Source organism: Vigna radiata, chromosome 7, assembly GCF_000741045.1.
Source record: "Vigna radiata var. radiata cultivar VC1973A chromosome 7, Vradiata_ver6, whole genome shotgun sequence".
Classification (NCBI taxonomy): domain Eukaryota; kingdom Viridiplantae; phylum Streptophyta; class Magnoliopsida; order Fabales; family Fabaceae; genus Vigna; species Vigna radiata.
The window spans coordinates 4,751,691-4,774,623 of record NC_028357.1 but is presented as its reverse complement, the minus strand read 5'-3'; the positions used below and the strand labels follow the sequence as shown (position 1 = coordinate 4,774,623).

The following is a 22,933-nucleotide window of genomic DNA, read 5'->3' as shown; positions in this document are numbered from 1 at the left end:
GCTCACTATAGAGGATCTACATTAGGGATGACAAAAAAATTCGCGGACATAGGTATTCGCGAGTAAAATCCGTGGCGAGTAGTTACTACCCGCGGGTAAAGGATAGCGAGTATTTTTATACCCGCTTTTAAACGGGTCGGGTAAGGGTGACATACTACCTGACTCGCGGGTACCCGTTACCTGCAAAAAATAAAATAAAAAATTAATTTATATATTTTTTAATTAAATTTAATTAAAAAATTATATTTTATTAAGTTAAATTTAATTAAAATTAAATTTTAATTATATTATTTTATATATATTTTTTGTAATTTTATTTAAATTTTATTTTAAATGTATAATTTTTATTTTATTTTTTGCGGATATCCGCGGGTACTCACGGGTTTTAAAATATCTTCGGATATTTTCTAAACGGGTACCCGACAGGTAACAGGTCGGGTTAGGGGTATAGTTTTATCTGGCGGGTCGGGTTACGGGCACTATCTGTGCCTGACTTGACCCGTTGCCATCCTCAATCTACATCTTTCAATGTATATAATAGATTAACATTTTTACAAAGCTTTTATGATCATAAAAGTGTTTAAGCTTAAATTTCAACAACATTTCAACACTTCAAGATCATTGTCTTGTATTTCTCCTTGAAAGGGTAGATTTGCATAGAAAAAAATTGTTGCAAATCTTTCTCTTTTGTTGCAAGCTTCAAACTCAAATGACCCTCTTCATGTTTTTGGTTGGAGTACATTACATGTGCTCCATGCAACATTAAATGTTAATCTCATCTTCAAGTAACATCCTAATAATTAACAATACTTATTAGCCCTAGATCAAACAACCTTTTACTCAAATCAAAGTTAAAGTGAAGATCATATACAACAAATAGTTGGACCAAATTTAACATATGCTTGTTTTTGGGTGTTTATTGATACAAAGCAACTTTTGCTGGTATACCAAGATATGTTAATCTTGACATGTTATTTAATGGATCCTTTTGGTAGACGAAAGACAAAAACATTCCTAACAATATATACTTTTGAAGAATATTTTTTTGAAGTACAATGCAAGTTTAAGACAACATGTTTATCATTTGGTCAATAGTTCACTTATTAAATGAAGTAAAGATTACTAGGTGTTGTATTGTCTATCTGATGAAACATTTGCTTTTAACGTGACCTGATATTCATAAAACATGTTATCTTACAAATTAAGCATGTTACAATTTCTAACTTTAATCTAAATAATACTTAATCAAAATTAAAATCACTAGATTTTACTCTAACATATAATTGAGACTCCTCCTCTTAACACATTTAGAAATGTGTCTTTCACGTGATTAATGTTGCTTCTACCCAACTATATTCAAATAATTATAATTCGATGAAGGGTGTTAAGGATCAAGGTATATTAGTTCTATACAATCATACAATCATAGTGCATTTTTTTAGGAAGTTTTATGAAGATTACATATCTAACAATTGAAGCCCATGACAAAATAATAACTACGTTATATCTAAACAATCCCCATTTTGTTGTAGAAACTGACAATAATAAAAATAAAAATCACAAACATATATTTCCTAAGGTGAGTAGATCCATTCTTTTTAAGGACTTATCTGCTGTGTTGCACAAGTCTTCATGATAGAATAAGAACTTGCTGAAAATTTTGAGGATATCAGAACTAACAAGAAACCCTAAAAAAGTAAAAAAAAGAAAAAAACCATAATATTATAAGAAAGAAATGAGAAAAGGAAGAAAATAAGAGAATGAGAGAAAGTTGTATCTTTTCAAGAAAGCACCACACTCTATTTATAGAGTTTGAAGAAAGACGTGAACTAACCCAAGATCCATGACTTAGTCCTATGGTGAAAACAATTTCAACAAAAAGTGATGTTGGAATCAAATTATGCCTTGCAGATGAAGCTTGACCAACAACATTGATCAACCCGAGTAGACAAAATTGATCCCAATATTCATCTGCAAGATGTTGACCTTTAATACTCATAAATATTTATATACTTATGATTATTTATTTATTTATTTTAAATAATATTTTTTAAAAAAATTCTTTAAAATATAAAAAATAAACAACTAATTTTAAGTTATAATTTAAATAAAATTACTCCACAAATTATAAATTTAAATAAAATTAAGTTGTTTAAAATAATTTAATTATATAAGTCTAAATAAAAAAATACATTTATACTTAAAGATGTATCGTATAAGTGTCCAATCAACATGAGACAATTATTTATCGATCACTTAATCATAACTTATTCATCACTTATGATCAACACATTTGAGCGGTTAATTTTTTTTTAAGTTCAACTCCAAGACCGGTCAACTCATAAAAACAACTATTTTCTTTTTTAAAATTATGCTATTTTCTCACGTATTTAATTGAAATTAGAACCACTACTTTTATGCTAAAACAAGTCAATTATTCTAAGATAATATTTTTCCAAAAAAATTCCATCTACCTCCCTTCAGTTTTCTTTCTACTCTTTTCCAACACCAATTAGAAAATAATAATTTATACTTTTTAATTGATTTATCCTAAAAAAAATTATATTTTAACTTAAAGTGTTATTTCATTGTTGTTGGATGGAGGTTGAGGAGAAAATGAGTGTCTTACCACTCATTTTTCAAACACGTTCTAAGCCATTCTGCTATTGGTCGAGATATTTTTCATCATAAAAATTAATAGGAAATAATTTTTGAGCTAAAAGTTGAGTTTTATAAAATGAAGCCTTTTAGTCCGGCCTGATAGAATAAATATTTCCATAAATTTTTATATTACTTTATACATAAACTTATTTTATTTATCTTTTATTGGAATGTATATTATCAAATATTTGTTAAAGCTTAAAATTGTATTAATTTTTTAAAATTCATTTTAGAAATTTTAATTATTAAATAAAATGCTTAAGGTTCTGAACGACTACGATGGCAGTAGTGCGGCTGTGCGTAAACCTACCTATTCCGCAGAAACTGTTGCTCCTGCTTCCTCTTCGTTCTGCTTCGCCCAGCGTATCCCTATACCTCAAGCTCTCACTCTCTTCTCATTTACTTCTTGAGATACATTTTCGCACCTGAACCACCTTCGTTCTTCAGTTCATATCAGGGATCACTGTGTGTTATTTGGGCCAATCGTATGGAATGATGGAGCGCGCCTGAAATCTGTTCGACACAATGACTGTGAGGGAATTTCAAACTCATTTGTCCTCTTATTTCGGTAATGATCTTCATTAATCATGATTATCATCGGCGATACATGTAGATTTTGTTTTAGGAAATAAAGCATTTTGAATAAAAAGGCAAATTAATACGTGTTTAATCTTCAACCTGAAATATTGTCACTATTCTTGGAAAATTTCAACCGTTTCTATTTTCTTCTATCTTTTTTTCTAAACTCTTTATCCTTTTTCATTAATATTTGAAAAAAAAAAATGAAAACTCTCACCGGAATTCGGCAAATTGGAGCCCGAATTCTGAATGGGTTCAGGATGAATTTATATTTTTATGGGAATTTTTGTGTTGTAACCTGTTGTGTTTTTTAAAATATATTGATGTATAGTACTTTGATATTTTAAAATATATTAAAGATTAGTGATGCTATGCAAATTTAGTCACCAAGAATTGAATTTTAGGCGTAAATAGTAAAACTGGTATCATCTAGTAAACAGTGTTGGGACATGTTCATTGGCAAAAGAAAAATTCTTTTTGAAATGTGTTCTTCACTGAAAAAATTAAAAAAAAATCTATGCACACACACTTGGTTCAGAAGCTTAAGCTCCATTCTTTCTCTAGAAAGTTTCCTCTCTAATTTTCTCTACCATCTCTCTAGAATTCCTTATTACCGAACCATCATCTGTTCCTCAATCAGGAAACACTTGAGTAGTTCTGGCGTTGTGGGCTCTCATTCAACCGGTCAATTTCTTGTTCCTCCACCGGTAAGTGGTTTTCTCCTTTCTTCCGTTCAAGTTGGGGCTATGAGCATGCATCACAATCTGATTGCATGTGAATAATATTTCTTTCCTTCCATTTCCAACTCCGTCTAGAGTTCTAATTCTGTCTCATACTACAAATTGATAATCTATAGGTGATTCTAGCATTTTCTTTGAGGTGCAAGAGAGCGGGCATGCTTCTGTTTCACTGTGTTGTTGAGTAGAGGTAAGGGAAGCTAGGCTGAATTCTGAATTTATAGAACTTTAAATTATATTTATTGAGTTTATAATTTTGAGTTTAAAATTTCTGCATGTATGACTTGTGTGATAGAATAGGTTTTATGAAATTGAATTGATGAATTATGTACTAGAGTGTGATTTCTATTGTCATGAATCTGTATTTTCTGAACTGTAACTTGAATGAGTAACTATGAGTTAAATTAAGAATTTGAAATGCATAAGAGTATGAAAAAGAATTAAGAGTTGGAGTGGAAATTTCAGTTAGGCAGTAGCTAGTTAATCCACATATAGAAATTAGAGTGTTAAGTCAATTTGAGGGGAAGGGGATGAGTGATTTTGTGAGATAGAGGTGAGGTGCATATTTAGACTGCTAGTACCACTTAGTCAAGCCACTTTAGACTTGTTAGAAACATTAAACCAACCAAAAACAGAATACAAATGGTAGATTTGAATTTGACCCCATGAGTAAAGGAAATTGAGTTATTTGATCCAAATTTTCTACATCATTGTTAGAGATTAGTGTTTGGATTGGAATTGGACCCTTAGGCAAGTTAGATTCAACCTATACTTTGAATTAGGATTATTAGAATTCCATCAAAGTGCCTAGAACAAGTTTGGAGTGGTGGAGTTCTGCAAAATTGCAGAATTGGGAATCTGCAGAAGTGCAGATTCGCTGAGCGAGGGTTCTCGCTGCGAGAACCCAAAATTAATTGGATTTTTCAACAGAAATTCGCTCAGCGAACAGCAGGATTTTCGCTCAGCGAATTTTCTGCGACAGAAGGAGTATTTTTGATGTTTTTGATGTTTTGGGAGTTCCAGGCGTCCGTTTTGGACGTTCTTTAGGTCGTTCTGGGGGTTTTTTACCCTTCCGGAGCCATTGGTGAGGGTTTCCGAGCTATTTGAGTTACTTAAGTATTGGTAATTAAAGATTATAAAGATATTTGTATTAATAAGTGATGTTTTTCTGAAAATATGTAATTCTTGTTTTCTCTTCCTTTCTTGTGTGATGATCTAGGTATCTTTTCTTGTTTATTTTATATGATTTCTTCTAGTATTATGAGATTGATTCATGCTTAATTCTGTAAGAAACTGAACTAATATAAAACATTCATGGTATGAAATCAAAAGTATAAAAGTAAGTAAAGTTAGTATGAAATGTAATGTGATTTAAGTACATCTCTAGGTGAGATCAAATTAAGTTTTGGAATGAATATAGGTAGCTCAATCTTGGGGGTTTTCCTTAATACTCTAATGACTATTCAATCTCACTTAGAGAAGATTAGTTCATGTGGTGAGAGTAGTAGGNGGTCCTAGTCTTGGTTGTCTCCATTTTATATGGGCCAAGGTGAGTGATAACGGACTAACCTTGTGGTGGTAGGATGGAACCCATAGCAATTGGCTTTGCAAAGCAGTAGAGGCCACCACAAGTGCATAACCCGCCATAGCTCGATATTCATTTCGGGTCCGGACGAGTCTAATTCTAACACCACTTAATAAAACTCTAATTTATAACTTAGTAAAACTGTTTTGTATAATATTGTTTGCTTGACCTTGTATGCTAGTTTAATTTTGTTTACTTGTAATATTTTAGACATCTAGCTTACCCTTGCAATTGTGTGTTTTGTATGTGTTTGATTTCTCTTGCAATGATCATCCAAATTGGATGTGAGCAGAGGTAGGAGAGGCCCCTCTGGAGCATATGTTAGATAGAGTTGATGTTGCTGAGGCTCCAGACACTGCAGAGTAGTTTAGACTAGATAGGATCCCTTATGTATATAACTTAGTTTCTCTCCTTTTCTTCCTTTTGAAAGACTTTATAACTATATGTAAAGCTTTTAAATTTCCTCTCTCTTTTGGATGACTGTATTATAATATATACTTCATCTGATAATTTCTCCTAATTGCTTTACTTTATTATACATGTTGCATTTCATAGATATATATATATATTTTTGGGATGTTACAATATGTATATATATAATATTTATTTATTTGGTTATTTTTATTGTGTTCCAGGAAGGTGCAACTTTTGGTTCAATTGTCACCATTGATGACGTGAATTTCTTGGCTAAAAGGACCAAAGATTGCAGGGAATGGCAGTTTTTTCCAGGGATGGAAGTGTAAAGGTTTGAAATGAAGGAAAAACAGCTTCTTGATTTGTCATGCCTATATATTCAATATATGGCTTGTGCTTTGGGGTATCTGGTTTCAGGATTGAAACAAAAATTATGGACTTTATAAAACGAAAGGATCAAAACTACATATTGAACATAGATGCGGAAAGTTGTGAATTCTAGGATAGGAAGCTTAAGAAAATCGCCTTATAAAATAGAGTTCAGTTTTCACATATGTTCAGCATAAAGTGTTGTAACAGTGAATTAATGGAAAATTATAGAACTTTTTAAAACAGTAATCATAAATTCAACAGGTTTATTATGTGATAATATATTACTGAGTGACAGTGTAAGAAAACCTTCTTCATGCTTGTTACTTAAAATCATTTAATAGCAGCTAAATCAAAACAGTCCTTCAAACATCACCAAGAAAGTATCTGTTGTCTAGTTGTGTGAAATGAACAAGTTCTTTGGGTGTAAATACAAGAGCATTGGATAAAAACTTTGCATTCACCAACCCTTAAGCGCTGGTGTGATCTTGGCTGTTGCAGTAGGTAAGTCATTTTACTGGTTGTAATCTTAAGAGGTTTCCTACGTCAACTATCTATGATGGCAAACAAACAAAAATCAAAGGGACAAGTTTGAATGTTATTCTGCTTTCTCAAGTTTCAAGGTTTAGGCAAGATCTTTCTCATGTCAGCTATACGAAGATGTTGAAGGGTATTTTGGAGTTCTCATCACTCGTTATTACATACTTAAGTTACTTTGAAGCCATGGAATAAGACCAGCAAACGAGATGCTTGAGAGAAAATTGAAGCAAGGGTATACTTCCTATGTACATTATAGGTTATGTTTAGAGTTGTTTAGAAAATTGAGAGGATATGTTTAGATTTCTGTTTACATTATTATATCTATGACCCTTCAGGCTACATAAGAACTTTTAATTAAGATTAGTACACTAGTGATAAATGTCAGACGCATTCAAAGGATGAATATGTAAACTCCAAAAATATCTTAAAAAAAATGCAGAGGGCATAAATGTGGCTTATATTAGTAAGCCAATAAATGCATTCACTTACTTGGATAAGAAGTAAGTGTCTCATTAATAGATTTAACTATTGTTAGTATGCAGTAGATATATTAGAATCCTATAGATGTAGTAGTTGAAGATATTATGGGCAATTAGATTGATTCTATATTTGTGTTAGTCTCTTAACTTAATAAAATATTATGTAATTATGATTTATTCTTTATAAACTAAATTGCTTATTTGTGGTGTGGTCTAAACACAGAATTCAACATATGTCTTCTTTGTTTCTCTCTTCTCAACATGGTTTTAGAGGTTAATGAGAAGGAACTCTAATTCATGCTTTTTATGTGGGCCCTTTGCTTGTAGGTGTGAATCCTTTCAGAAACCATTCACGTTATCTGGTTTCTATTATTTTTCTTTCAGTATTGTCAGTGCCACTATTCATTGTTAGTGACTTGACGATGACCACCACCACTCAGATTGCCTTGCCATGCGATGACCAACTTTGGCAATTACTTTGTCCCGTGAACAATTTTGCTCTTTGAGAATTCCTGCTCTTTCGTAGTTGCCATGCCCTTTGAACATACGATATCACTCTAGATTTACCTATTTTTTAGGTTAAAAATCATTTCTTAGGTTTATTTAGTTTTTAATTTTTTAGAAATAAAATAGACTAATGTAATTAAGGTAAAAATAGGATTTTGATAGAAATAGAATTAATTTTCTATTTTTAGTTAAATAAAATAAGTTTTTAAATAAATAGATTATTTTTCGTTTTTAGAAAAATAATTAGAAAATAAAAATAAAATTCTTTTTATTGTTATAGGCTTTTACTTTTTCTTTTTACTGTTTAAATCTTCTTAAATTTCTCTCTTTTTGCAGTGGTGCCCTTGGCCTCTTTGGACTGTTTGAATTGGAGCTGAATGGGCTTGAAAAGCCAGCAGAAACGCTGACCCTGGTCCCTCTTCGTTGCTGCTGATAGGCCGATTCTTAATTAGACCGTTATGTTAGACTGATTCTTAATTAAGACATAATGTTAGGCTGATTCTTAATTAGGCAGTTACAATAGATTGGACTGCTGCATTGGATGATTGAGCCGCCGGCATGGACTCTTCAATTAGTGTAACGCAGCCTTTGGAAGCTGTTGCTGCTACTTAGAGGTCCCTCTCCAGCACTTCATTTTGGTAAAGAGAACAAACTCTCTAGAAAGATCGGATGATCGGAAGGCATGGAAAGAAAGATGAACGGAGACCGCTGGATCAAGAAGAAGAAGTTTCAAAGGTTTCTCGTTCTTATTTCCTGTTTTCTTTCTTTATCTTCTGTGTTCTCTGAACCTATAAAAGGGTATGTACCCAGTTCTAGTGAAACAGTGGAGGGCGGCGACGATTCATCGCAAGCGAGAGTGAGAAAATTAAATTAAAAAATTAAATTAAATGACAAGAAAAACAAGAAAATTAAATGAATATTGAATTAAATTCTTGAAACCTTCAAGTTTGAATCCATTATTACTTTTGTTTGTTTTCCTATTTGCCTAATACCTGGAAACACAAGAAAACATAAATAAAAATGATTAGGATTCATGAATTGGTAATCATACCGGTCTATAATGAATTTAAAACATAAGTTGTATGCTCATATATTTATAATAATTTAGATATTATTTTATATGTATTCATAAAAATGTGTATATGGATAATACTTTTTATATATTAACAGTAATTTTTATATAATTTTTGTTGGTGTTTAAACCGTTAACATTTAAGTAAGTAAAATTTAGATTCTCTTCTTCTAAAGACGCATCGTTAACCAAACGATTATTTATTTAAAAATAATAAATGTCTAGATAACATTTGGACTCCTCCACATTTTCTCAATACTTATTATTTTATTAGAGTTCTTAAATTTCAATAAATATTAATAATTTAGTAATTACATTTATTATATTAATCCTTAAAAATCTTGTGCACAAATATATATATTATGAAATTTATTAAAGTGAATTTTAAATTAAATAATTAAATAGTAGGAAAAAAAAAAGTTTAGAATTGTTTTGACACTTGAAATGTTTTACAATTGCATGAAACTGTTAAAAGAACACAAGATAAGAAAAACCGCTGTTGCTGCTGAACCACCCCTTCAACAGGCTGCAGTTCACAATGAGCAAATCAACATAAAAACAATTCTAAATATGAAAAAAGAATAATACAAAACACCTAAAAATCATCATAAGGTACGGATTCTAATGCTCCACTCTTGCTTTCATCAAAATCAGTCTTTGAACCAAATGTCTTAAAGATTTCCAGCTCATGGTCAAAGGCATAGGCCCCATAAAATGGAAATAAATTATTGAGTGTTTGTTAGTCGATATCTGAGCCTGCATTAATCACGGATAAACTGCAAACCTTCAATTATTGGATATCCTAAAGCTGTTCATTGTGCATTTGAGAGTGAAGATGAGGCCAAGCTGCTATGCTTAATGTTCATTTTCTGCATAAATGTGAATTTCTTAATAGAATGATTTAGTTATTGTTATTGTTTATTTTTTATTATTAATTTGACTTTGTTCATCCTAGAATCAAATATAGAATCTTAAAAGATAAATATAGTATGATATTCTCTTGTCTAATAAGCTAACAATATAATATTTCCTTACCTTTATATCTTTTGTTTCGTAGGATTAGGATAAACCATATCTTGCATTGAGATAAGGTATGTGTATTGAATCATGAATTATCAAGAAAACAATAACATAAACGGAAAAATACCATGTTTGGTTTGATGCTGAGGAAGACGATAAAAATATTCATATCAATAATTTATTGTTATTGAAAAAGTTTAAATTTATTAAATTTTTGTTTCAATTCCACTAAAATTACTCACTCACTCCCTTACCCTTAAAATATCTAGGAAATTTTAACTATGGCAAAAACTATCCTTGAAAAATTGGTTTCTTTCCTGAATTATGCATAAAAAACTCACTCACTCTCCTACCAAAATTGATTAAAATGGATTTGTTGTTGTTTTGAATGTATGCATCGTTGAGTATTTATGGTCATCCAAGAGGTCAAAGACAAAGAAATTCCCCTGGGTGTTACACTGATTGAATAAAACTTATTTTGCAGACAAAGAGTTGAAGCAAAAATTTAATGAATTTGAACTTTTTCAACATAAATAAATTGTTGATACAAATATTTTTATTGTCCTCCTTAGCATCAAACTAAACAGGTACTTTTCAGTTTATGTTGTTGTTTTTTCGATAACCCGTGATTCAATGCACATACCTTGTCCCAATGCTAAGACATGTCAGATTCGACAAACAAGACAAAAAATATGAAGGCAAAAAAATATTATATTGTTATTCTATTAGAATCAAAATCAAGAGACAACGCCATATTATATTTACCTTTTTAGATTCTATATTTGTTTCTTGTGATATAGTTGCTGTTAGGATTCCATGTGTGACTCTGTCCATATTGTAGAAATGGAAAAGTAAAGAACCATACAAGGTTGAAGATCCATTAATTCATTGTCAAGGTTTTGGGTAGAGAATGATGTCAATCTTTTATGTGGTTGGATTCAAATCTCATTGGTATTGTATCTCTTCAGTAAACCTCCTCTTCGATAGACCCAACAAGTGATATAGGCTCAGATGAGTATAATGGTCCCTATATCAAAAACAAAGGATTTCAAATAAGTGTGTCTCATTAAGATGAATGGGTACTCGAATGCTTCCACTAGAGGGGAAGTGTATCATCGTGGAAGGGACTCACTCTTGAAAAGAGAGATTGTTAGGATTCCAAGTGTGAATCTATCCATATTAGATAGAAATGAGAAAGTAAAACACCATATAAGGTTGAAGATCCATTAATCCATTAGATAAAGAGTGATGTCAATTTCTTATATGATTAGAATCAAACCTCATTGGTATTATATCTTTTCAGTAAATTTCCTCTTTGATAGATCCAAGGATCGACATGCTTAACAAAGTCAAATTAATAATAAAACTGAAACAAGAACAATAATTAAACCATCAATTAAGAAATCCATAACTATGCAAAAAGTGGTCATTAAGCATAACAGCTTTGGCCTCATGTTCACTCTCAAGTGCACAATGCACATCTTTAGGATATCCAATAATTGAATGTGCAATCTATCTATGATTGATAGAGGTTTAGACATCGACCAACAAAGACAATAATTTTTTCCCATTTCTTGGATCCTTTGTCCCAAGCAACTGTCATAGTAGTATAGAGACCCCAAAAGATCAGCCAACACTATACAAGTAACACAAGTTGTTAATAGTTTAGTACTATAAATAAGTACTATATCTTGATGAAAAAAATAAGTAACAAAATAATAGAGAATGGGCATTAAACATATCAGAAATGTTGTTTGCAGTTTTGTACTGTGTGCATAAAAGACCGTACTATAATGAATGGTAAGATCTCCAAATATATTTATTTCTCTCTTAACCTTCATCTACTGAATATAGCTGAAGCAATTTTGTGAAAACAAAAATAAAATATAAGGTGGCCTATATATTAGGGAAGCAATAATAAAGAAGAACTATTGGCGGGAATGAAAATAAAATGTAGCAGAACACCAACCCAAAAAAAGGTGTCATTGGTGTAATGACCGACTATTTCGAAAAGAGAAGGTAAGGTTTGCTTTTAAAGAAAAGGTAACCGTGCATGTTTCGAAAAAAAAAATAACCGTCTACTACTAATAAACATCCACGACTATCAGTTTTAGAAAGAAAAAGTATTAACAGTTTCATAAAGAAAAACAAACATTTTTGGAAAGAAAAAGTAACCATGCACGACTATCAGTTTCGAAAAGAGAAGGTTATCCTGTATGATTAACAGTTTTGAAAAAAAGATAACCATGTATGACTAACATTTTTGGAAAGAAAAGGTAACCGTGCATGAGTACCAGTTTAGGAAAGAAAAAGTCAAAGAAAATCTTTTTACTCTCGACATTTCTTAAAGCAGTCTTAAAGACAACCGTATCTATAGAATAATATACATTCATACCATTAATCAGGAGTTATGAGATGTATTAACTTAGTTTTAATTTTGTATTAACCACTATTGTTTTGGAAATTTTCAAGTTTAAACTAAACACCAAATCAAAATAATTGACTTAGAATTCATTTTAAAGGATTTAAATAATTTTAAAGATCTATTACTCTCGACACCTCATATTAGACACCTTAAAGCCAACCAGATTTATAGAATAATACATAATTAGACATTTGTATTGTACTAACCAATAGTAGGACATGTATTAACCAGGTTCTTAATCTGTATTAACCACTTATAAATAAATTGTTTTGAAAATTTTCAAGTTTAAAATAAATCCTAAACCCTAAGTAAAAAAATAATTGACTTAGAATTAGTTAGTGGAGGTCAAAAGAATGGTTAAGAACTATATTTCAAAATAGTTTGATATATGTACTATATCCCGGTGACCGACTGGCTAAGAAGAATCCGGGCCAAAACAAGCAACCGACCGATGGTCAGATCAACACCAATCAGGAAAGGTAAAAATCATTAATGACCAATTAATATGTTTAATGGTCATATTAAATGTGAATATACACTATTTATGAGTGATTGACAGGTCATATTGTATAAGAATATGATATTAATGAACAATTAACAAGTATTATTGAATTTGATTGTCCAGGTCATATTNTACAAGAATNTAGTATTAATGAACAATTAACAAGTATTATTGAATTTGATTGTCCGGGTCATATTATACAAGAATCTAGTATTAATGAACAATTAACAAGTATTATTGAATTTGATTGTCCGGTTTAATGATTAATTAATGTACTTAGTTACTACAAGCTTTATAAAATATATTATTGACGTTTAAGTAAAGAATCTCGAGCTATCGTAAATAAAATATAAAACTCTTTACACAACATCCATCGGAAGATTAAAACGATTGAAAAGAGAACAGAAAAAAAAAAGATCAACCGACCATCAAACCAATTCCACCGAAACAATATATATATATATATATATATAATAACCACCATGTCATAGGCATGAACCATTAGTCTGACCTCAGTTAACCAATTCTTATATGACATAAATAAAAAATAAACTAATATTAGAACACTTGCATATAACAAGAAGAAATAAAGAAATATTAGCCAGTGTTACAAGCTACAATTACTATAACAAATTTTCAATCCTATTTTATGCAATAGATATAAACTTATCTCAATAAAGAAATGGAGTTAATTACATTTTAGAATTAGAATTTACCGACAATATAACTTTTTCTCACTTATCTAAATATGAATTATCATAGATAATTAGATTATAATTTTTTGTACATGCTTAGCATAAGTTATAATTTGGTAGGAGTGTAGATTTATTCTGTTGCCAAGCTCATTTGAATGGTTCTATAGGAACTAAAATTTTTTATAATTTCCGTGAGGTCTTGCAGTCAAACTCGAGTCATATATTGTATAATACAAAATTTCTATAAATTGTCAATGCATTAAAATCAAAGTCATAATAATTACATTTTTGAAGTACCGATCACTGTAAAAAATTTCAAAAACATTCACAAAGATAGAGTTCTCTATCAATAAAATCGATGCTATTTATTTTGGGATCCGAACATCTATAGTAATGAATGCTATTTGCTGTATAAATATTCAAGCTGAAGGCTTTGCTTCATTGGAAAGTAGCATAACGTCTTTAGGAAGAAAATGGAGTAAGTAAGTAGGTTGCAAGGTGAAACTGGATTCAATAGCTTATTTGACATATAAGATGTGAGCATTGTACTATATTACAACTTTTCTAAGAGATCTAACTTTTAGAGCTTTCCAGTCACAAGTCCCCTTTGAAGCATGGGAAGATTCTCTGTAGTAATGGAGGTTTATTACTCTAAAAAATGGCAAGAAAATAGTCACAAATGAATTGATCTCATCAGTTTGAAGATATTCTCTCTGCCACACTTTGATGCTTCATTCATAATCAAAAGGCTTATGGTACCGGAAAACTGTACAGTGACAGTAGAACATGGATCCTCAGAAGCCACTAAAGGAGAGTGTGATTAGGAATGATGAACTTGTTTGTTGTGCTATGCATCTCGTGGAAGAAATCAGTTTAGAAGTACGATCCAGAAGATGTAAATTAGAATGGAATAAAACAATCTTGCCAACTCTTCTTTAGCCCCCTTGGTCATCTCCATGACAAAAACTGAAATGCTGGGAGATGTATCAATGTTTTACAATTTGCATGGAATTGTGAAAAAGTATCATTACAGATGACAATTAACAAGATGTTCAGGCAATGCCCAGAAAATTTTCATGTTGAGCAGTCCAATTTAATTGGCCTACTACTCGTGTCAAGCCATAAATTTTGTTGCTAATGAACAACAGCATTTACAAACATAAGAGAAATGCGTGGAAATCTTAATTAGTATGGTTAAGAAATTTGTATTAGTAACTTGCAAAATATAGAAAGGACAATCAACAAAAAAGAATATGCATGTGTGCTTTACTAGAATTTACCTATTACTATTCTTATGTTACAAAAAAGAATGCCTACGACGTATTGGTAAAGATAACCAAAAGGAAAAAAAACGTGTTGTTTTATAAAAAAACTGTAACTTTCAAGAAGATATCAGTGTAAGCATACCAAAGTTTTCAGAAGATCACCCCCTAAACCTTCACCATATGCGTCTCAGCCAATGAGGAATGCAGGTCTTCTCGAGATTGAGATCTCCTACTCTGCAGACGCATCTGACTTCTGTGGGACGACCAGAATGCCCCTATACTACTGCTGTCAACCTGCAACTGCCCTAAATTGTTTGAAGAATAACTATGCACAACACTACCAGTTGATGGATGAAAGGGAGACTCCATCAGCTGGATGTTGCCACTGTTATCACCAAGACCCTGCCCCGGGCTAAACGATCTACCCTGTGAAGCTGCGGCTCTTGGGCTGAGCGGGGTCTTTATTCTATCCCCTGCAATACCATAGGTACATACAATGACTTCAAAGCTCGCTCAATCACAAAGAATTATCACCAACAGAGTACACAGGTTACACAAAGACATTCAAAATATCAACAATCATTTGTAAAGAATCTGAAACCTAGCTCAGTATCTGTGGAAGTACATGATGCACGTTTGTGGCAATTGCAAATGCTACATAACTAGAACATATAGTGATATAAATTACAGTCTTTCAATTAATATCATTTACGGAGGGACTGTTCATTACATCAGTTCAAAGCCATAGCATCTACCAAATTAACTCTAAACATCAATAACAGATTATTCACTCCAAAGATTCCCAAACCAACTTGCCAAGCATCATACTTTTCCCTATTATAATGACTCACAAGATAATACTAGTATACTACAGAGTATCATCTTTTTTTTTTCTTTTTTTTATATCAGAGTTAAAATAGTAAATTTATTTTTACATAATAACTGTCGTTGAAGTGTCTAGTTATGATTAAGCCTAGTGTCCAAGTCATGTCCAAGCTGACAAGAAAAAGAAGTAATCATATGCATGTGCAGTGTCAACAAGTGTCAGGCGTGCGATGGTGTTGGAAGCATTATGACACTCCAACATCTCATGGAGGAGCATAGAACCATCAACACCGACATGGCTAATGTGTAAAACATACAGCACCGTTCATATATAGTATTTATAAATTCATTCAGAATTTAACTGAGAATATAAAAACAATACTAAAAAGGAACAAGAGATCATTTCACAATGCAACTCTTAAAAAAAATTCCAAGATAAAAGATGAAACATGTCATAATATTTCATATAATAATGAGTCTCACAAAAATAAATGCATAGTGATAATATTTCTAGTTGGTCCAAAAGTTAAAAGATCAAATCTTGATTTGGTGTCCTCCTTGATCATCATCTTTGAAAAACATAGCCTCTAGTTCCAGATCATCAAGTGACAAATTAACAGCTTCACAATTATACACAAGTTTCTAATGTTGTAGTATAACTTCATAAATACAATAAAAAGCATAAGAAGGAGTTGGCTTTATAACTAAAAAACAAAAACATTATTATTAGTGCCTTCTAGTAGAAAGCACAAGCAGGGGAATAAGAACAAGGAATGACATGCTCCTGTTTTGCCAAACCATCGGAGACTAAAAAACACTAAAAGATAAGGAAACAAATCTTAAGGCCACGACATAATAAGCCACACAGAGGATGCGGCGCGAGTTGACAATGAAGCAAACAGCCACCAAAAGCGCATTCACTAGAGAAGGAGGAGGGATGAAGGAGAAGAACATAACAGAAGAACAGAGCACTGCGAAACTGAGAAGGATTTTGTCCCTAAATTGTTTCCTTTTTTTTTACTTAATCAACACAATCTCAATGGAAAATAAGATAAGATTTTAAATTTAAGTTGACAAGTCAGAAAAAAATGGCATCGCTACATTTGGATCTTGAGAGATGCATCCCACCTGAGTCAAAGAAGCTCAGGATGTTTTGGGAAGTCTCAATGTCAGACAGAGCGTGACACACCCTTCACATGCGGCATCAATGTTTTTCAGGAATAGTTTACAGGTACTGAACAAAATAAAAATGATGACACTAGTGAGCAAGTTGTCACTCACAAATCAGAACAGAGCAGATCAGCAGACCTGCATGACAAGAGACGTGAATGCAGGCAGGTGCACAGAAGAGGGTTCCTGCGAGCACTTTGGTGTGCCAGAAAAACACCAGGCATGACAAAAAAACTGTCAACGAGCAGTGGTCCAAGGGTTGCTTGTGTTTTGTATTGAAACAGAAATCAGTGTTGGCGTTGAATGAGGAGGGTTTGAAAACCTATAGGAATCTTCAGATAAAATAAAAAAGAAACACCATGAAAGCATATGGACTGGAAAACTCAAAAAAAGGGGCAAAGATGATCTTTCATCCCTGTGCTCTAATAGTGGGCTGCAATCTTCCATAATATTGGCAGGAAACGTGCACACACAACACAAAAACATGGGGTGATTAACTTCTTGTAGGGACAATCTAGAAAGGTTGGGGCAATGTTCTTCTCAGATAAGGGATGAAGATATTAAAAGTTCTTGAATTTGAGCTAGGCCTAACTCAACTCAAAAAGCTATCTCATGACAATCATACAAGAATTGTCCAAGCTATAGTAAACTATACTCCAGTCATATTTATAGTTTAGTAGGATATCAACACATATCTCACACTTAGGATTGACATTTGGAGGATGGATATAATAGGATTGAATTTTTCTATATTGCCCTGGGAAAACCCAAAGGCCAGGTACATTGCACTGGGAAAGCAGTGGGAACAGGTAGTTAGATTTCTTTTTTGGATAATTATGCATAGCTCAATATTGGACCCAGCCTCTAATATCATCTTGAATTCGACCTAAGCCTAATTCAACCACAAAAGCTAATTCATGAGGTGAGGATCGCCTAAGCCTTTATAAGTTCTACTTAGCCATATCTATGATCAATACAGAATTTAAAGGAAAGGTAATTTTGTTTCACATACTAGAACGCTAAGGTGCATAAAGCATAATTGGATTTGCATTACTCTATTTAACCTGAAAAGCAAGAAAACTTAACACAAATATCTATTCTTAACAGTCAATCATAAAGTGCACACCCCATACACAAGATAATCATACCAAGAATCGTATTATGAAAATCTGATTAAGATAATTCATGCATACAACACATTTTTGCTTCTACATGTTTAAGTTGCAGAAATTTCATGCTATTACATTAAATACATTTATGGAGTCATCAGAAATTATCAGTAGCGAAAATGGGGTGCATAACCTAACAAGGAAGAATGCTATAAGGTTCATCTATTTTGTTGCGTTTTAAACAAAAATAATCTAATTATGTTTCCTAAGCACAAGCATGGACTCTAATATAGACACAAGGCACAACACGAATATGGACACAGCTCCAACACAATTAAGGTTCAAAATATAGTACACCAGCAAAGTGCATCTGTATGTCTAGTGAAACTAAGCACAACCAACAGAACAAAATATTTAAATTGATAATTAAGATTTGATTGAAAATATGCCTCACAAAATATTTAGCTGAATGTTTAAAAAATAGATCTAGTTTTTATATAATTCTAGCATCATTAAAACGTCTATCCATAAGAAGATGTAGATTGACTCCATACAAACGTCCAAGCTATTTGAGATGTTGGCTTAAGTGTCTTAGCCAACAAAATATGTTTTTACTTAGATGCCTAACGAAGAATGTCGGGCTTGTGTCAGAGAGAGGTTAGTGTCAAAAACATGTCAAACACTCCGACACCTCAAGCAGGATGTCAGATTATTAAGAGAAAAAAAGGCATTTGGTCAAGAGACTGTGAATTTTCTCTTTACTGATACCAGATAAAAGAGGAGAATAATTAGCAAGGGAATCAATAGGTTGTGGCTGTTCTGAAGAAATATTAATTGCTATCTTCTTTGACTTGTACCTGGATAGAATTTGTGCTTAAGAATGGTAATTTGATCTATCAAGAATGAAGGAAATGAGAACCCAAATTGGGTTCTCATTTGGATGGATATTATACGGACTGGATGTTCAAGAATGGCAGAAGAAGCAATGACCAAAGAAGGAAGAAGAAGAAGATGATGATGATCGTGGAACAGGTGTGAAGAAGAGAAAATTATCAAAATCAATGGGAAAATATTTATGAATGTGCTTGCTTCCATGTGCTTATTTGTATTGTAAGTGCAGAAAATGAATTTATTGGATCATCAAAAATTCAGATATCAGTTGTGCAATTAGCTTACCAGAATTGATTGGACTCCACCGCCGAAACCGAAATGGAGATGGGATATTAAGGACAGATGCACTGGACCCACTGTTATGCCTGAAAAATGGAAGATATTGTCTCCGGAAAAATCTTGGCATCCAATTGACAACCCACGATAAAGCACAAAGCAGAAGAATAAACGAAAGTATCAAAATGGGAACAAGAAAAGGTATATTCATCTTCATCTGAAGCAAGCCAAAACCACGAAGGCCAAATCTAACAGAATACGCCTTCCCAGCTTCCAACAAAGCCACTCCAAGTGTCCAAGTGATACTTCCAGAACCAACAGTTATACTCTTATCGGTAATGTGCAAACCCTCTCTAAGCAATGATGCAATATACGGTGCCCGAAAGCAGTACTGCTCAATAAAGGGCTGAGGAGCAACACTCGTCTTTGCAACATCCCATCTCTTCTCACAGAATTCCCTACCCTTCTCCAACACATCCTCAAGCGTGGCCTCTGCACTCAAGTTGAAAAATCTATACACCACAAAAAATCCAGAAATCACATAAAAGTGTCCCATAGGGCGAGGCAAGTCATCACCAAGAGCACAGGGTTGAATCTCACAATCCAGACCAGGACTAACATCACTCCATTCAGACAAATTCACAGCAACCTTCGCCAGGGCGCTACACTCCTGCCAATTCGGCACGCCAACAAGAGTCACCGTGGTCTTCAATCCTTCATTCTTCCCTAACAAATTCTCATTCCCCTCAACCTTAGGACTCTCCCCTCCTTTCGCCAAAGCAGCACAATGCGAGCACGTGTAGCGCTCCTTGTATCCAGACTGCAAGCACGGATGCTTAACCTCCACATTCCCCTTCACAGCATCCGCAACACTATACCCAAACTTCTTGAAAACACGCGCAACAGACTTATCAAAGGCCTCATTGAGGCCGTAACCAGTAAGAGAATAAGCAGTCAAATGATGGTTTACAGACCCAATCCTAACATACAAACTAGTCTCACTATTGAAATGCTGTTGATTATAACCCTCAAACGTCACCTGAAGAGAAGAACCGCCCAAATCAAGGGCACCGTAGGTTTCCTTACGGGGCTCAACGCCGAGATTGCCACTGTCATAATTAAGGGCAATCCAGCCAAAGTAAGCTTCCTCAGTGCCGGAAATGATCTTCACCCAAGCCCTCCGACACACAAAAGGCGAACCTTTAAGCACGTTCCAAGCATTATCGAGCAGCCACTTGGAGTCATCGAAGGGGAGTCTCCGGACCCCGGCGGTGGCATAGAGGAACAAGGAAGTGGACCTGTGGGAAGCTTCAGGAATCTGCTTCTGCGCCCATTTTAGAAGCGGTTTGAGCGCGGTTTTCAAACCGGTTACGTTGCGGACGAGTTTATCGAGGCCCGGTTCGGTCTCCATCCGGTCGTAGGCGCGGCCACTGGCGGGGTTCTTACGGAGGCCGTCTTTTAGGGATTGGATGGCAATGGGGAAGTTGGTGGAGTGCGGTTGTTGGACTTGGGCCTTGTAGACGTAGACACGTGTCCCGGTGCTGCCGCAGTCGAGAACGACGTAGTATTTGGGGGAGGCTTGGTGGGAGTAGAAGATGTAGAGAAGGAAAAGGATGAGGAGGAGGAAGGCAATGATCGCGATCGGGGCGAGGCATTTGCGGCGAACCGGGTTGGGGAGCTGGAGCGGTTTGGTCTTGGAGAAACTTGCGTTGATGGGGTCTCGGAGAAGGCCATGTTCCGGGTCGATGTTCCGGTAGGAAGATAGATCCTGGAGGGAGGAAGAGATTCGGAGGTTGTTCTTCGCACCCTGGAGTTTGGCAAAGACCATGTCTCTGAGACGTTGTTGGATTGGATCTGGTTGGGTCGGGTTTGGCTTATTGGTTCATGGTGGTTCAGTTCAATGAGATCGGAGTGAATGATTAGTTGTGTTGGGTAGTGTCAGTTTGAAGATTAAACTGCACTGAAGACGGAAATAGAATATACGCAGATCTCTCTCTCTCTCTCTCTCTCTCTCTCTCTGCACACAACACAACTGCGTCGTTGGTGAGTGCAAAACACACACACACCACAACAACCGAAACCGGTTTTTTCTTCCTCTTTCTTTTCTTAGTTTTGGCGTTTCCTTTACTTCTTGGGCCCTATGGGCTTAACTGCCAAGGCCCATTTCTGTGATTCATAGTTTAGGTGACAAAAATGGTGGTTTGTATAAGTTGAAGTTCTGATAACTATATTGTTTTATTATTGTGTTGATTAAGTGTTTGATGTTGATGTTGAAACAACTTGTTTTGCTTTTTCTGGGCATTTTTGGTCTGAATTTAATGATATTAAATTTATGTATGTATATGAAGCTTAACGCAGACTCAGAAGACCGAGTCAAAGCATTACTATGTGAAAGAGTAAAACAACGTTTTCATCGTAGGTTTCAACCATTCAAACATCATTGGAATTCCAAGGGACTTTGGGTCTTTCGATAGTGACCTAAATACACAAATTGTAATTTTATCATTTCGGATGCAAACGATTAAATCCATTTCCAATTTTTGCTTCTTCATTTATTTCCTTTTTTTTTCGACTTTTTCATATCTTAATCAACACTATTTTGAACCAGAATTTCTTTTACCTTATCCTTTTGGGGTGATGTAGTTTCCTGATATTATATCTAAGTAAAATAACCAAATTCTGTTATCTTTAATATCATTCTTTTTATTTACTTAGTTTCCATTTTAAGTTATTTGGTACCTAAGACAACATTATTTTGAGCCAAAATTCCTTTGTTTTTGGACAATTTTATTCGAGATCTTATGTGAAATGATAAATTGATATGGTCTGTTTTTATTTATGTTTTTTTGTTTATTTTAAATAGCATTGTTGCTGTATATTTTTTCTTTTGAGCTTTGTCGTGTCTTAACAAACCATTCATTTCCGTCACAATGTTTTTAGTAAGATTTCTATATAATTTACTGATTAAATTGATATGTTTTTTTTGTTTTTTGTGTTGATAGATTTCTTAATTTATTTATAGCTTTTAAGACTTTTCATATTTTAATTTAATAGAGATACAGACAGGTAGAGTTGAGTTAAATTTGGAAAAACTCATTACTCAACTCAATAAAAAAATAATAATAATTAAGACAACATTTGTTTCTACATTTTTTTCTATTAGATTTAATTTAACCTAACCCAACTCACCTTTGTTCAAATTAAATTGGATTAGGTCAATTAGGTCACAAATTTTGAAATTTTATTTCGCTAAAATTTATAATTTCAGAAAAGTTTCACATTTCTTAATTATTTGGTATTTGAATAATTTAATATTTTAAAACACACATTTTGTCAATAAAATAATAGGGCAAAATGAATAATGGTTATATCATGATTTTTATTAAAATTAATATTATTTTTATCAGATCAGGGTGAGTTTCTAGTTTATAATACAAAATATGTTATCAAACTCTTAAGAAATAACATCAATTTCAAACTATATTTTAATTTTCATTAATAATTTTGTTTTCAATTTGTTGTAACTTTGAAATATAATTTCAACACCTTATTTTCAAATCTTTCTATCTATATATTTAAAAGGAAATAAAGTAAAATCAATGCAATGTTTTGATAATTACTTTTGAAAATGCAAATAAAAACACGAAATGTTTCTTTTCTCTATTTTCCACAGTGAGAAAATACAAATACAATAAAAAAAATTCAATTGTATTTGAAAATAATAAGACAATAGTGAAAGAAGGCATGTATAGGAAAAGGTGGCAAATTAGTAATTATAAGTTACCATGTGTTTTGTCCTAATATTTTCTATT

At 33.0% G+C, this 22,933-nt stretch overlaps 1 protein-coding gene and 1 long non-coding RNA gene across 6 annotated transcripts; one reads left to right on the top strand and one right to left on the bottom strand.

Moving 5' to 3' along the window:
- The first annotated feature begins 2,938 nt into the window (after positions 1-2,938).
- LOC106767142 lies at positions 2,939-8,841 on the top strand. Of its 4 annotated transcripts, XR_002668417.1 has the most exons (6): positions 2,939-3,229; positions 3,842-3,947; positions 4,097-4,167; positions 6,198-6,307; positions 6,847-7,117; positions 8,208-8,839. It is a non-coding gene; the product is annotated as an uncharacterized LOC106767142 (long non-coding RNA). The 4 variants fall into 4 exon arrangements; XR_001376128.2 differs by having other exon boundaries at positions 6,198-7,117; positions 8,208-8,841; XR_001376127.2 differs by lacking the exon at positions 6,847-7,117 and having other exon boundaries at positions 8,208-8,836.
- A 5,083-nt stretch (positions 8,842-13,924) lies between these two features.
- On the bottom strand, positions 13,925-21,206 carry LOC106768601 (probable apyrase 7). 2 transcript variants are annotated; one of them, XM_014653838.2, is made up of 3 exons: positions 19,131-21,206; positions 14,993-15,323; positions 13,925-14,559 (listed from the first exon to the last, which is right to left on the bottom strand). In XM_014653838.2, the coding sequence occupies exons 1-2, from the start codon at positions 20,947-20,949 to the stop codon at positions 15,016-15,018; spliced, it is 2,127 nt and encodes a 708-aa protein (XP_014509324.1). In that variant the 5' UTR covers positions 20,950-21,206; the 3' UTR covers positions 13,925-14,559; positions 14,993-15,015. The 2 variants fall into 2 exon arrangements, with proteins under 2 accessions (XP_014509324.1, XP_014509325.1); XM_014653839.2 differs by having other exon boundaries at positions 13,925-14,551.
- Between the last annotated feature and the right edge of the window lie 1,727 nt (positions 21,207-22,933).